General features: G+C 46.4%; 1 protein-coding gene across 4 annotated transcripts in view; it reads left to right on the top strand.

Moving 5' to 3' along the window:
• Positions 1-12,500, top strand: part of LOC123516954 (protocadherin-15-like) — a 383,101-nt gene that overhangs the window by 343,282 nt on the left and 27,319 nt on the right. For 2 of the 4 annotated variants that reach the window (XM_045276746.1, XM_045276744.1), the window contains exons 10-11: positions 3,089-3,232; positions 4,144-4,231. In XM_045276746.1, the coding sequence (XP_045132681.1) occupies positions 3,089-3,208 (120 nt within the window). In that variant the 3' untranslated portion in view covers positions 3,209-3,232; positions 4,144-4,231. Of the gene's footprint in view, positions 1-3,088; positions 3,233-4,143; positions 4,232-12,500 lie in introns of those variants that run through there. The other 2 variants (XM_045276745.1, XM_045276748.1) reach the window with 2 other exon arrangements.

The following is a 12,500-nucleotide window of genomic DNA, read 5'->3' as shown; positions in this document are numbered from 1 at the left end:
ACGTAATGATGTTGAAGATAAAACTCGTGAAATATTTGTTTTTTTTTCTTTTGTATTTGCCTCTTTGTATTATTTGTTTTGTTTATTTGCTTATTTAGGTTAAGATTTATAATACTGTTTGTTAGAGAGAGAGAGAGAGAGAGAGAGAGAGAGAGAGAGAGAGAGAGAGAGAGAGAGAGAGATGCTGTTATTTCTACTTTCTTTACCCTTACTGGCAAACTATTTAAAACGTGTCATGGTATTTTATTTATCTAGTGTCAATTTACATAGTCTCTTCACTCTCAATGTATTATTTTTCCACTATTATTATTATCTATATAGTCTCGTTATCCCTTCGTGCGAAATAACAACGATCTAATGCATTTCCCAGCCGTGTTCTGTTTCCTTGCCTTATTTCTACACAATGTACTCCAGTTTAATACCTCAACGCTTACTAATATGCAGCAGACTAAGAGATAACACTGATAACTAGAGGGATGTAATGTGGGCTGCTGTGATTGGCTGACAGGTGGGGCTTAGTGTCACGTCATCAAGGCATTCACAGGGCGGAGGCGGACGAGAGAGGGACGCTTGGCTGGGTGACGTGGTGAGATTGTGAGTTGCAGTTTGGTGTGTTATGAGGGAGAGTGGTTAAGTTAGTAAGATAAACAGATGTGGTGGTGTATGGGCGAGAGAGGGACGCTTGGCAGGGTGACATAGTGGGTGAGTTTGTGAGCTGCTGTTTGGAAGGTACATAGATGTGTGTGTATTTTGTGGTGGTGTATGGACGAGAGAGGGACACTTGGCTGGGCAACGTGAGGTGAGTTTGTGAGCTGCTGTTTTGTGTGTTATGAGGGAAATTGGTTGAATTGGAAAGGTAAATAGATGTGTGTATATTTTGTGGTGGTGTATGGACGAGAGAGGGACGCTTGGCTGGGCAACGTGAGGTGAGTTTGTGAGCTGCTGTTTGGTGTGTTATGAGGGAAATTGGTTGAGTTGGAAAGGTAAATAGATGTGTGTATATTTTGTGGTGGTGTATGGACGAGAGAGGGACGCTTGGCTGGGTGACGTGGTGAGTTTGTGAGCTGCTGTTTGGGGTGTTATGAGGGGCAGTGATTGAGTAGGGAAGGTAAAGATATGTGTATACTTTGTGGTGGTGTATTTTGGTCATAGTGTTTGTGTTGGTAATGGAAAACTTGACTATTTCTATTCTTCCCTTCCTTTTATTAATGTTCTTTTCCCGGGAGAATAATAATAATTGAGATAATAAGTAAATAAATGGGTGAATATACTTTGTGGTGGTGTATTTTTGGTTAGTGTTTCTGTTGGTAATAAGTAAACTTCACTATTTCTATTTTCCCCTTCCTCTCGTTACTAATTCTTTTTTTTTTTGTTCATGGTAGGAACAGGGAAGAAGAAATAGCAAGTTATGTATATGAGGAAGTTACCATATCATTTCTTATAGTTTATGCCGTCAGATTTGTAGCAATTTATAGGCAATAGTCACCATTATCCTCCCCTCTTCCTCTCCCCCGCTCTCCATTATGCCCTTGTCCCGCCCTCTCCTTTAATGACCGTTATGCTCAAGGTCGCTCGTTGACTCACCACTCCTGGAATGATCTTGCCTTTGTCCTTAAGAGTTTACATTACTAAAAGCTTAAGAATGTCGGTCATTGCAGAACAGAGAGGAAGGAGGGAGGGGAGGAAGTTGGGGAAGAACAAGGGAAGGAAGGAAGGAGGGAGTGAGGGACGGGAGGGGAAGGAGCTTTGGGAGGGAAGCTGGGGGAAGAACGAGGGAGAGAGGAGAGGGGAGAGGAGGTAGCTGGGGAAGAGTCAGGATAGAGAAGGGAGGAGTGGAGATAAGTACTTATTGCGTGGCCTTGTTTGTTCCTCCTCCTCCTGACGGCGCCGTGGTGTTCATTGTAGCCAGTCTAAGCAGAGGTTGGTGATGATAGGGCGAGGTGGTGGTGGTGGATTGAAATAGGGAACAAATTGAGGGATCGGTGGTTGGTGGGCGTGGTGGTGGTGGTGATGGCGGGGGGTGTGGTGGTGGTGGTGATGGTGGTGGTTGTGGTGGTGATGTGTGTGATGAACTGCTCATATATCGTCCTTCTGTTTACCTTCTTTGTTACGTAAATGTGATGGACGGTGGGGAGAGAGAGAGAGAGAAAGAGAGAGTGTGTGTGTGTGTGTGGGGGGGAGTGGTCTTTGTTATTGTAAGACCAATACGAATTTAGAAAAGGAGAATGCAAACTTACTATGGAATTCTGCTATACAAATATCATTCATATTGTCGTTTTTATTCTTGTCCAGTGTGGGTATTCCTTAAGAGTTGTGTTTGGAATAAGTGGTAATATTGTATTGGTGGTGGTGGTGGTGGTGGTGGTGATGGTGGCGGCGGCAGCAGCAGTAGTAGTAATAGTAGGAAGAGGAGGAGTAATAACAGCAGTAGTTGTAAAATCAATACTATTAATGAGGGCCAGCCAAAGTTTTAATGCCTATACGTAAACTTCACGATGACTGAAAGGGAGGTAGAAATAAGAGTGTTATGCAGTGAATCCCAATGCATCGTTGTTAGCCGTCACCCTCCCCCCACCACCACCTCCACCACTACAACTGTAGCCCAAACCAGCAGCGCTAGTAGCCTGCCTCCCCCCAGTCGTGGTAGCGGTGCATGGTGCAGGGCGGTGGTCAGGTTCGGTCACCGCGGCGGCTTGGCGGGTCGTGGACGGGCTGTTTTGGCAGACTTGTCGCGGATCTGGATCGTCGCTTGTTTTCTCCTCCAGCTGCCACACATTGTATCTAAACAAATACTTCCATCGCTCCCTCGGGAAGCCTGAGCCGGTTATCACGTCTCGCCGCACCGACACTTGGCGAGTAAACGAAGGCAATTTGTGGCCTAAACATGTTTTCTTAGCACAAATGAAGGGAGCGACGCGCACGTGTAGACTTAGAGGCCACTTAATTATGTTAAGCGGATTGAGATTGACTTATCTAAGGAAGCCGTGCGACAAGTAGTATTTTACTGTCCAGCTCAAACCTGCTTCTTTACTATAATATGCGCCATCCTGTGTTATTTAGCTAATCCCAGGCTCCCCCTTTCCCACAGATTGGTCGTGTAAAAAGTGCACTGAAGCAATCCAGAGTCGTGTTTCCCGCCCCGCCGCGCCGTGCAGGTGTGGTAAGGCGGCGAGCCCTGCGTGGAGGCCGTCCTGCACCGCCTCTATAAGCACCAGTTCTGCACGTCTGAAGGGTGAGTACACTGCATGCACGTGTGTGACCTTGGCACGTGAAGGAATGATGCACGTGGCTATTTGTTTTCCTTGAATGAATTGAAGCCTTTGGGGTCATAATAGAAAACTGGTGTGGTCTGGTTGCGCCATGCGTCTTGGCAGAGTAGGTTAGAATATTCCCCAGACCTTAATCAGCGTGTAACTAACGTGGGGCGAAGGGAATAACATTGGGCATCAACCGTGATTACAAGACGACTGCCTGAGATATTCGTGCCGTAAATTATCATGAGAGTATAATCATGCACATTAACTACAGTAAGACGCCACATTCACAGGCATGCTAGTCTCCAGGGCAGTCTGATACACACCCGCACCTGTGTCGTCTCGTCTGAGGCGCCTCCACTGTGCGCCATTCATCTCTAAGGGGAATGTTATCAGCCTGGCGTGAATCACTCCTCGCCCCGATAAGCAGATTAATGCGGTATTAACACGAGGTATAATTTCGCTGCACGCTGCTTCTGAATCACCGCACATCACCCCGTCACTACATATGTATGCGCCAGCCTTGCCAATACTCAAGGAACACGCAGGCCGTCTGAATTATAGGCTTTGATGGAGGCATAAGGAACATCACAGGTATTCACGCGGCTACTTTATCCTCCCTTGCGGGTGAGTCTGCGGTGTGCGCCTTGGGATATTGAAAGAAAGTAAAGCATCGATAACATAAATACTGAAGTTAACTCGTGTGTTTCGGGATGAGCTGGAGATGTCTGGGCGTAATACCCAAGACTGAGGCTGAGCAGCGCGGCAAAGCGCCACTCGTCTGGTGCTTCATTACTCGTGAAGAAGGTGAAAAGTGTTAGCATAAATAAAGAAGTTAACGCATGTGTTCTGCGGTGAACTGAAAGGTCTGTGTACGTTATAATTTCAGATGCTGAAGAGAAGCAGTAGATTACCGAAGCAGTCAGTGTCTGATGCCTCTAGACTCTGAGGAGCAGCCCTTGACATGAAGGCAGAAAGTAAGTAACTGTTGAGCTGAGGATCTTTACTTGTAATATTGAGGCCTAAATTTAAACACAGAAAAGAGCACAGAGCACTGTAGCAAAGAGCCACTTGCCTGATGCCAGTTGCTGAACACTCAGGAGACAAAGTAGAGCACACCAGCAGAGTCAATCGTCTGAAGCCACAATACTCCTGAAAATAAATAGGCAAATAGATGTGTCATATAAATGCATTAGATAACTCGTATCTTGCGGGATGAGCTGAGGAGTCTGCTCGTTGGTTAAGGTAAAGAGACGGGAGTGGAGCATCGCAGCAAAGAACCGCCTGTCTGAAGCCTCTGTACTCCTTGATAAAGTTAAACAGCGCCAACATAAATACAGAAGTTAACTTGTGCGCTGCGGGCTGAGATGAGAGTCTGCACCAGTTGCTAAAAGCTTAAGAGACAGGATAGAGTACCGTAGCAAAGCGCCTGATGCCTCTACACTATTTATAACATGTAGCGGCGCCCCTGCACCAATCTATCCTTACCTCGACGTGGGGCAGCGCATTAGGTCCTAAGAATGCAGCTCCTCCCTCGCAGTATGTCGCATTCCATGATATTTAGATAGCGTCCCTGCAGCACCCCACGGCGTGATGCGCGGCCGCGTGTCCTCAGCCAGACGGAAGGCAGCGCGCCCCGCCAGCACAGGTGTCCGAGGCGCTGCACGGGCTTTCGTTTGTTTTATTGCCATTGTGCGACATGTGTTGTAGGTGAAGCTGTAAAAATGTCAGGTTACGGTGCAGGTGACGCCGAGGTGATACAAATACAGATTTATAATTCAGTGACCCCTTCTGCTTAGTGTGTGTAAAAGTAAGATAATGGTGATAATAATGATTTACTGCACATAAGCTCACATGCCGGCAACACTAAAACACTTAAGTATGATGAACTGAAGCACTTTGGAATTATACAACGCTCATCAGTGGCTATACCGAAACCATCAATAATTATTAACACCTACATAAATAACCCAAAGATTCACTAATACCAATAGCTCCACTTGTTAGTCTCAGCTCCGCCGCGCCACAAACCACCACCAACATATTGTCTCGCTGATCTTCCACAAACTGCAGCGATCCCTTCCCCTCCCTCACCCTCACGCCTGCCCCTCATTCCCCTCCCTCATCGTTACTCCTGCCCCTCATTCCCCCTCCCTCAGCTTCACTCCTCCCCCTCACCCTTACCCCATCCCTCTCACCCTCACTCCTTATCCTCGCTCCTCCCCCTCCAACTATCCCTCATTCCTCCCCATCTCCCTCACTCCTTCCCCTCACTCCTCACTCCTCCGGCTCCATAACGGCTAAGTAACAACAAGTAGCCACAAAAGAGTCAGTGCAGCCGCCGCCTTATGTTAGAACTCCTTATACAGCAACACCCAGGATACGCAGACATATAAAGCTTTTAATCCCTTCAGTACTGGGACGCATTTTTACCTTGAGTTTTAGGTGTGATTAGACGATTTTATTGACATTAGGAAGGGTCTATGAAGGTGAGAAGATTAATGGTCAGAGTCTTCGCTATTTTAATCCCCCACCCCCACACATAAGTTTGTGAAGCTGTAGAAAATCACCAAATAGTAAGCAGAATGAATATAAAAAACGTATCCTGGTACTGAAGAGAGTAATAACATCGCATCCCCAATAGTCCACTTGCACAGAATCAACGCATCTGTATGGAAGGTTCCGCTTATGCTTATTTCAGTAATATCATTAGTAGTAGAGTTATAACTTTATGATACGTTTGCATTATAAACTGATAAATGATGAAAAAAAAACTTGAGATGCGTCCTTGTAGAGCAGAAATGGCACTGCGTCCAACTCACTCTTCGCAAACAGACTTAGTATTCTCACCCTCCGCTACACCACTCGTTTTTTTGCTTGTGTTATCTGCGCCCCGTAAAGTCGCTACTGATGGGGAATGAGCGAAGGGGTGAAGGCTAGGAGGGGAGAAGCAAGGGCGAGGCGGAGCGAGGGAGGGCTGGAAGGGTGAAAGGGAGAAATGGTGTGCTAAATCACGTAATAATCACACTCGTTCATCTCATCGGCGACTCCATAAAACACGACACACAATGAAGATGCAAATGACAGAGGACTTGAGTGGACGCGGAGCAGAAGTAGGAGTGATGTGTATTGGAGGAGGAGGAGGAGGAGGAGGAAGAAGAGGAAGGTGATAAGAGAACCATTTCGGGATTAGAAAACGTCGATGAATGGAATAAGAAATAGTGATGATGATTGAGAGAGAGAGAGAGAGAGAGAGAGAGAGAGAGAGACGAAAAAATATAATGATGGCGTAAGAATAATAGAAAAAAAATGATAAATAGGACAATAAAAAGTGTACTTAAAATAAAAAAAAGAAGAAGGAAGAGAAAAGAGAATAAATAGATAAATAAAACGTTAAAGAGTGGAAAAAACAACAAGAAAAACAAGATAAAAAGAAGAAGTAGAAAAAATAAAGTAAAAGTAAAAAAGAAAACTGACGAGAAAAAAAATAATAAGGATAAAAAAAAAGAATAATTATGTAGGTAGCTTCGTAACAGCCAGCCAGGTAACCCAAGCTCACCTGTGTTCATATACCTGTCAAGCCACCTGGCGGGAGACTTGCCTGATGTGTCATATTGATCCCCCTGATTCCACCTTATCTGATGTACCGAGTGTTAGCACCTTCATCCCCCTCCCTCCCACCCCTCTCTCTCTCTCTCTCTCTCTCTCTCTCTCTCTCTCTCTCTCTCTCTCTCTCTCTCTCTCTCTTAGTGACTATGACTCTTTAATCTGATGGGTGCGAGTTTCAGCCGTCCAGCTTCACCTCCCGTCATTCGCTTAGTGGAAGAAGTAGCGCTGTTCCATCTTCTTCTTCTTCTTCTTCTTCTTCTTCTTTTCTTCTTTTCGTCTTGATTTTCTTTTTCTTCTTTTCTATTTCTTCTTCTTCTTTTCTTCTTCTTCTTCTTCTTCTTCTTCTTCTTCTCCATCTCCATCTCCTCCTCCTCCTCCTCCTCCTCCTCCTCTTCCTCTTCTTCTTCCTCTTCCTCTTCCTCTTCCTCTTCCTCTTCCTCTTCCTCTTCCTCCTCCTCCTCCTCCTCCTCCTCCTCCTCCTCCTCCTCCTCCTCCTCCTCCTCCTCCTCTCCTTCTTCTTCTTCTTCTTCTTCTTCTTCTTCTTCTTCTTCTTCTTCTTCTTCTTCTTCTTCTTCTTCTTCTTCTTCTTCTTCTTCTTCTTCTTCTTCTTCTTCTTCTTCTTCTTCTTCTTCTTCTTCTTCTTCTTCTTCTTCTTCTTCTTCTTCTTCTTCTTCTTCTTCTTCTTCTTCTTCTTCTTCTTCTTCTTCTTCTTCTTCTTCTTCTTCTTCTTCTTCTTCTTCTTCTTCTTCTTCTTCTTCTTCTTCTTCTTCTTCTTCTTCTTCTTCTTCTTCTTCTTCTTCTTCTTCTTCTTCTTCTTCTTCTTCTTCTTCTTCTTCTTCTTCTTCTTCTTCTTCTTCTTCTTCTTCTTCTTCTTCTTCTTCTTCTTCTTCTTCTTCTTCTTCTTCTTCTTCTTCTTCTTCTTCTTCTTCTTCTTCTTCTTCTTCTTCTTCTTCTTCTTCTTCTTCTTCTTCTTCTTCTTCTTCTTCTTCTTCTTCTTCTTCTTCTTCTTCTTCTTCTTCTTCTTCTTCTTCTTCTTCTTCTTCTTCTTCTTCTTCTTCTTCTTCTTCTTCTTCTTCTTCTTCTTCTTCTTCTTCTTCTTCTTCTTCTTCTTCTTCTTCTTCTTCTTCTTCTTCTTCTTCTTCTTCTTCTTCTTCTTCTTCTTCTTCTTCTTCTTCTTCTTCTTCTTCTTCTTCTTCTTCTTCTTCTTCTTCTTCTTCTTCTTCTTCTTCTTCTTCTTCTTCTTCTTCTTCTTCTTCTTCTTCTTCTTCTTCTTCTTCTTCTTCTTCCTCCTCTTCTCTTCTCCTCTTCTTCCACCTCTTCCTCCTCTTTTTCTTCCTCCAACCCCTCCTCACACACACACACACACACACACACGCACACACACACTCATAAGGAGTTGGGGAAGATTAGCGGCGGTAATATTTCAGTTCCACGCGACAGAATGAAAGGAAAAGAGAGAGAGAGAGAGAGAGAGAGAGAGAGAGAGAGAGAGAGAGAGAACCGACCCCTTCTTGAAGCCGCCACATCCACCACCACCACCACCACCACCTAGATTTCTTTCCTCGATTTAAGTACATATTCTTCTTCCTCCTCTTGGCTTACTTGACTTCTATCATGGTTTTCCCTCTCGTTTTGTCATGTTTCTTCTTTGCCATCCGTGTCTTTCTCTTCATTCCCACGTTTTCACTATTTGGTCATTATTGATAGGTTGCCTGCCTTCATTTTTTTTCCTTCCTGTTCTCCTTCCTTCCTTCCTTCCTTCCTTCCTTTCTTTCTTCCTATCTTCCTTTTTTTCCTCATCTTCTTTCCTTCTTTCCTTCCTTCTAATCTTCCTTTTTTTCTCTTATCCTCCTTTCCTTCCTTTTTTCCTTCCTTCCTTCCTTCCCTCCTCTCCTTCCTATTTTCCTTCCTTCCTTCCTTCCTTCCAATCTTCCTTTTCTCTCTTATCTTCCTTCCTTCCTTCCTTCCTTCCTTTCTTCCTCCCTTCCTTTCCTTCTCTCCTTCCCTCCTATCTTCCTTTCTTCCTTCCTGTCTCCCTCCTCCTTTCCTATCTACCTAACTAGCATACCATATTGTTTAATCATCCATTTCTTTCCATATGATCTTTTTCCTTCCTTCCTCCCTCCCTACCTGTCTCTCTCCCTCCCTCCCTGTCTCTCTCCCTCCCTCCCTTCTTCTCTAACTAACTACCTATCCTACCATTCTTTTTTTTTATCACCTATTTACCTGCCTACAACATGAAACTACCACCACCACCACCACCACCACCACCACCACCACCACCAGCCTCCATACTCCATCCCTTCACCTGTTTACACTCATCAGATTACTCTTCATGCTGAATTAAGTCCCCTTTTGTCCCCCATTGTGCTGGATAGAAGAGGAACCAGCGTGAGCCTCTTGGGAACGCCGCCACGGGGAGTAGATACAAGTGTGGGGGGGAAGATGTAGTGATGGGAGGGACTGGGAGGGCTCTGGGAAGAAGGATGGGGAGTTAGGGGTGGTGGTAGAGGTTAGGTGTCTTTCCCCAGCCTCATTTTTGTATCTCATTGAGCGAGGCATCATTATCTATACCTCTCGCCAGTCCTCGCCTTCTGATCAGCCGCGGGATGTGGAGTGGATGGTGTCTGTGGTGGTGGTGGTTTGTGGGCTGGGTTTGTGAAGGAGGTGTGCTGTGATGAAAGGAGGTGAGTGGGTGTTTTGTCTCTCTCTCTCTCTCTCTCTCTCTCTCTCTCTCTCTCTCTCTCTCTCTCAGTGCGGCAAAGAAGAATATGACAACGAGAAGGAGGTAGAGAGAGAGAGAGAGAGAGAGAGAGAGAGAGAGAGAGAGTTCCCCTGAGGCTGGTGATTACGGGTTATCGATGAGTCTCCTCCTGAATAATACTGGGCTTTATGGACCAACGAGCCTTCATCACATTCAAGGCGTCACTCCACCACCACCACCACCACCACCACCACCACCACCACCACCACCACCACCACCACCACCACCACAACAACAACAACAACAACAACAACAACAACAACCACCACCACCACTACTACCACTACCATCATCACCACCACCACCACCACCATCACCACCATCACTTCACTGTCTTTACAACCATCATTACCATCATCACCACTATCACTACAACCACCACCACCACCACCACCATTACCTGCACCATCTACAAAGCTTCTAGAAAAACCATTATCATCACCACCATTTCCTACCACCACCACCACCACCACCACCACAATCATCATCATTATACACCACAACCACCGCTACTGTCCTGACATCACCACCACCACCATCACCATCATCCCTCAGCTACCACCACCATCACCACCACTAATATCTTCACCACCCTCGTCAGATTAATATACCCCCAAAAAAGAAAAAAAAGTAATATGAACCAACAACGAGACAATCGCAGTGAGTTATGATTCGTATCTCACCGTAAGAGAGAGAGAGAGAGAGAGAGAGAGAGGGAGGGAGGGAGGGAAAGAGAGAGCAAGCCTGCGTATCTCCTCTAATCCTCCAAGACTTTTTAAACAACCGCTGTCCGTCCAGGCTGAAGATGATACCCCGCACTGAACGCTTGACTCTTTACTTTAAACACACACTGCGGTCTTCAAGATGCGCCGCGTACGTAAGGATTATACCAATAGTCAGGTAACAGCACGGGCTTGGGTGATGGGAGAGGTGAAAGGCATACTAGTGGTAGTAGAGTAGTGGCCGTATAGTGGAAGGTATTAGTAGTGGTGGTGGATGGGTGTGGCGGTGTGGTATGGATGGTGTCTGCGCTGGTCGGAGCCTCTCCCTACAAAATATTCCGGGCGTGGTGGCGGCTAAAGTGCAAGTATTCCGGGCACAAATATTACGAATATCACCCCACGTAACATTCCCTCATTCCTCTCTCTCTCTCTCTCTCCATCTCCCTACCTTATCCCACCACCACCACCACTACTACCACTACATAACCTAATCTTGAGTATTTTCCGAGTTCATTCTAGCAGAGAGATGTGTTTAAGGCATCCGGCGGCCATTGTGTCGAGCATTCTTGTTTTTGTTGTTGAAAAGTATTGGTGGTGGATGCCCGCCGACCAACCAAGCGACTCCCGCTCCTAATGTGGACATCTCCATCCCTGGTATCCGTGACGCTCGGTGGCTGGCAGGCGGTCGTGAACCACTGCAAGGCTGAGGCACGCCGAGGGGAAGGCCAGGATGTGGGAAGGGAAGAGGAACTGTCGGGGAGGAGAGAAGGAGAACTGACAAGGATGAGAAAGGTGGTAGTAGGAAAAGAAGGAGCGGGAAGAGAGGAATAAGAAGAAGATGAATGGAAGAGAGAGAGAGAGAGAGAGAGAGAGAGAGAGAGAGAGAGAGAGAGAGAGAGAGAGAGAGAGAGAGAGAGAGAGAGAGAGAGAGAGGAGAGAGAGAGGTTTGGAGGAGAGAATGGAGAGAGAGAGAGAGAGAGAGAGAGAGAGAGAGAGAGAGAGAGAGAGAGAGATAGTTATAATAGTAGTAGGAAAAAAAGTGGAGAGAAGGGAGGATAAAACGGGAAAATGAGTGGAAGAGATTAAAAAAATTGTTAGAAGAGAGAGAGAGAGAGAGAGAGAGAGAGAGAGAGAGAGAGAGAGAGAGAGAGAGTGTGAGCCAGCCTTGACGTCCACACCCACTCACTCTTCATTCACCTTAACGAGCCCAGGTTAATTAACATCCACGTAGTAAGTCACCTGTGCAGCTCTTACATTACTCCAGGTGAAGCTAACCCCCCCTCCCTCCCTCCTTCTCTGCCTCCCTCCACCCTCCAACCTTCCCGCCATTTCCCTTCCCTTCCTCCTCTCTCTCACCTCCGTCACCTTCCTCAGGACACCCTTCCCATCACACCACCCGCCTCCCTATATCACGCCCATCATCTTCCATCTCCCTTCTAGACTTCCTTTATCTTGCCCTCCTCTGCCTTGCCTTGCCTACCTAGCACCCAAATCAACCCCATGCCCCTTCCTCCTCCCCCCTTCCCTGTTATTCTGTAGTCTTTCTATTTTACCTTATTTTATATTTCTTCTCTATTATCTTGCTATTTTAACCTTTTATTTACCTTACTGTGCCTTTTCTTGCCTTGCCTTGTCTTGCCTTGCCTTGCCTTGCCTTGCCTTGCCTTGCCTTGCCTTGCCTTGCCTTGCCTTGCCTTGTTTGGCCTGGCCTTATCCTGCCTTGCCTTGCCTTGCCTTGCCTTGCCTTGCCTTGCCTTACCCTGCCTTGCCTTACCGTACCTTACCTTGCCTTAACCTGCCTTGCTCTGCCTTGCCTTGCCTTGCCTTGCCTTGCCTTGCCTTGCTTACCCATCACCCACATCCACCCCCCCTTCCTCCTCCTCCCCTTTCCCTTCCCCTTCACCTCCCCACCCCTCCACCTTGCACCGTCCTGGGAAACGATCCAATTACACCTGGGCTGATTGAAACTAATTGGGCAATAGCGCTCCCACCTGGACGCCCGGCGATCACTCACGCACGCCAACACATCGTTTATTACTAGTTCATTAACCGCCAGACCCTCCCACTTTGTTTGCCGAGAGGTTATGAGTCTATTTTAGTCAGCTTAAGAGGCCGCTGCGGGGGGGCGACTCTGGCGGTGGCTGGCATTAC

Source organism: Portunus trituberculatus, chromosome 41 (genome assembly GCF_017591435.1).
Source record: "Portunus trituberculatus isolate SZX2019 chromosome 41, ASM1759143v1, whole genome shotgun sequence".
Taxonomy (NCBI): Eukaryota; Metazoa; Arthropoda; class Malacostraca; order Decapoda; family Portunidae; genus Portunus; species Portunus trituberculatus.
Note: the sequence above shows the minus strand (reverse complement) of the source record. Positions and strands in the feature narration are given on the sequence as shown.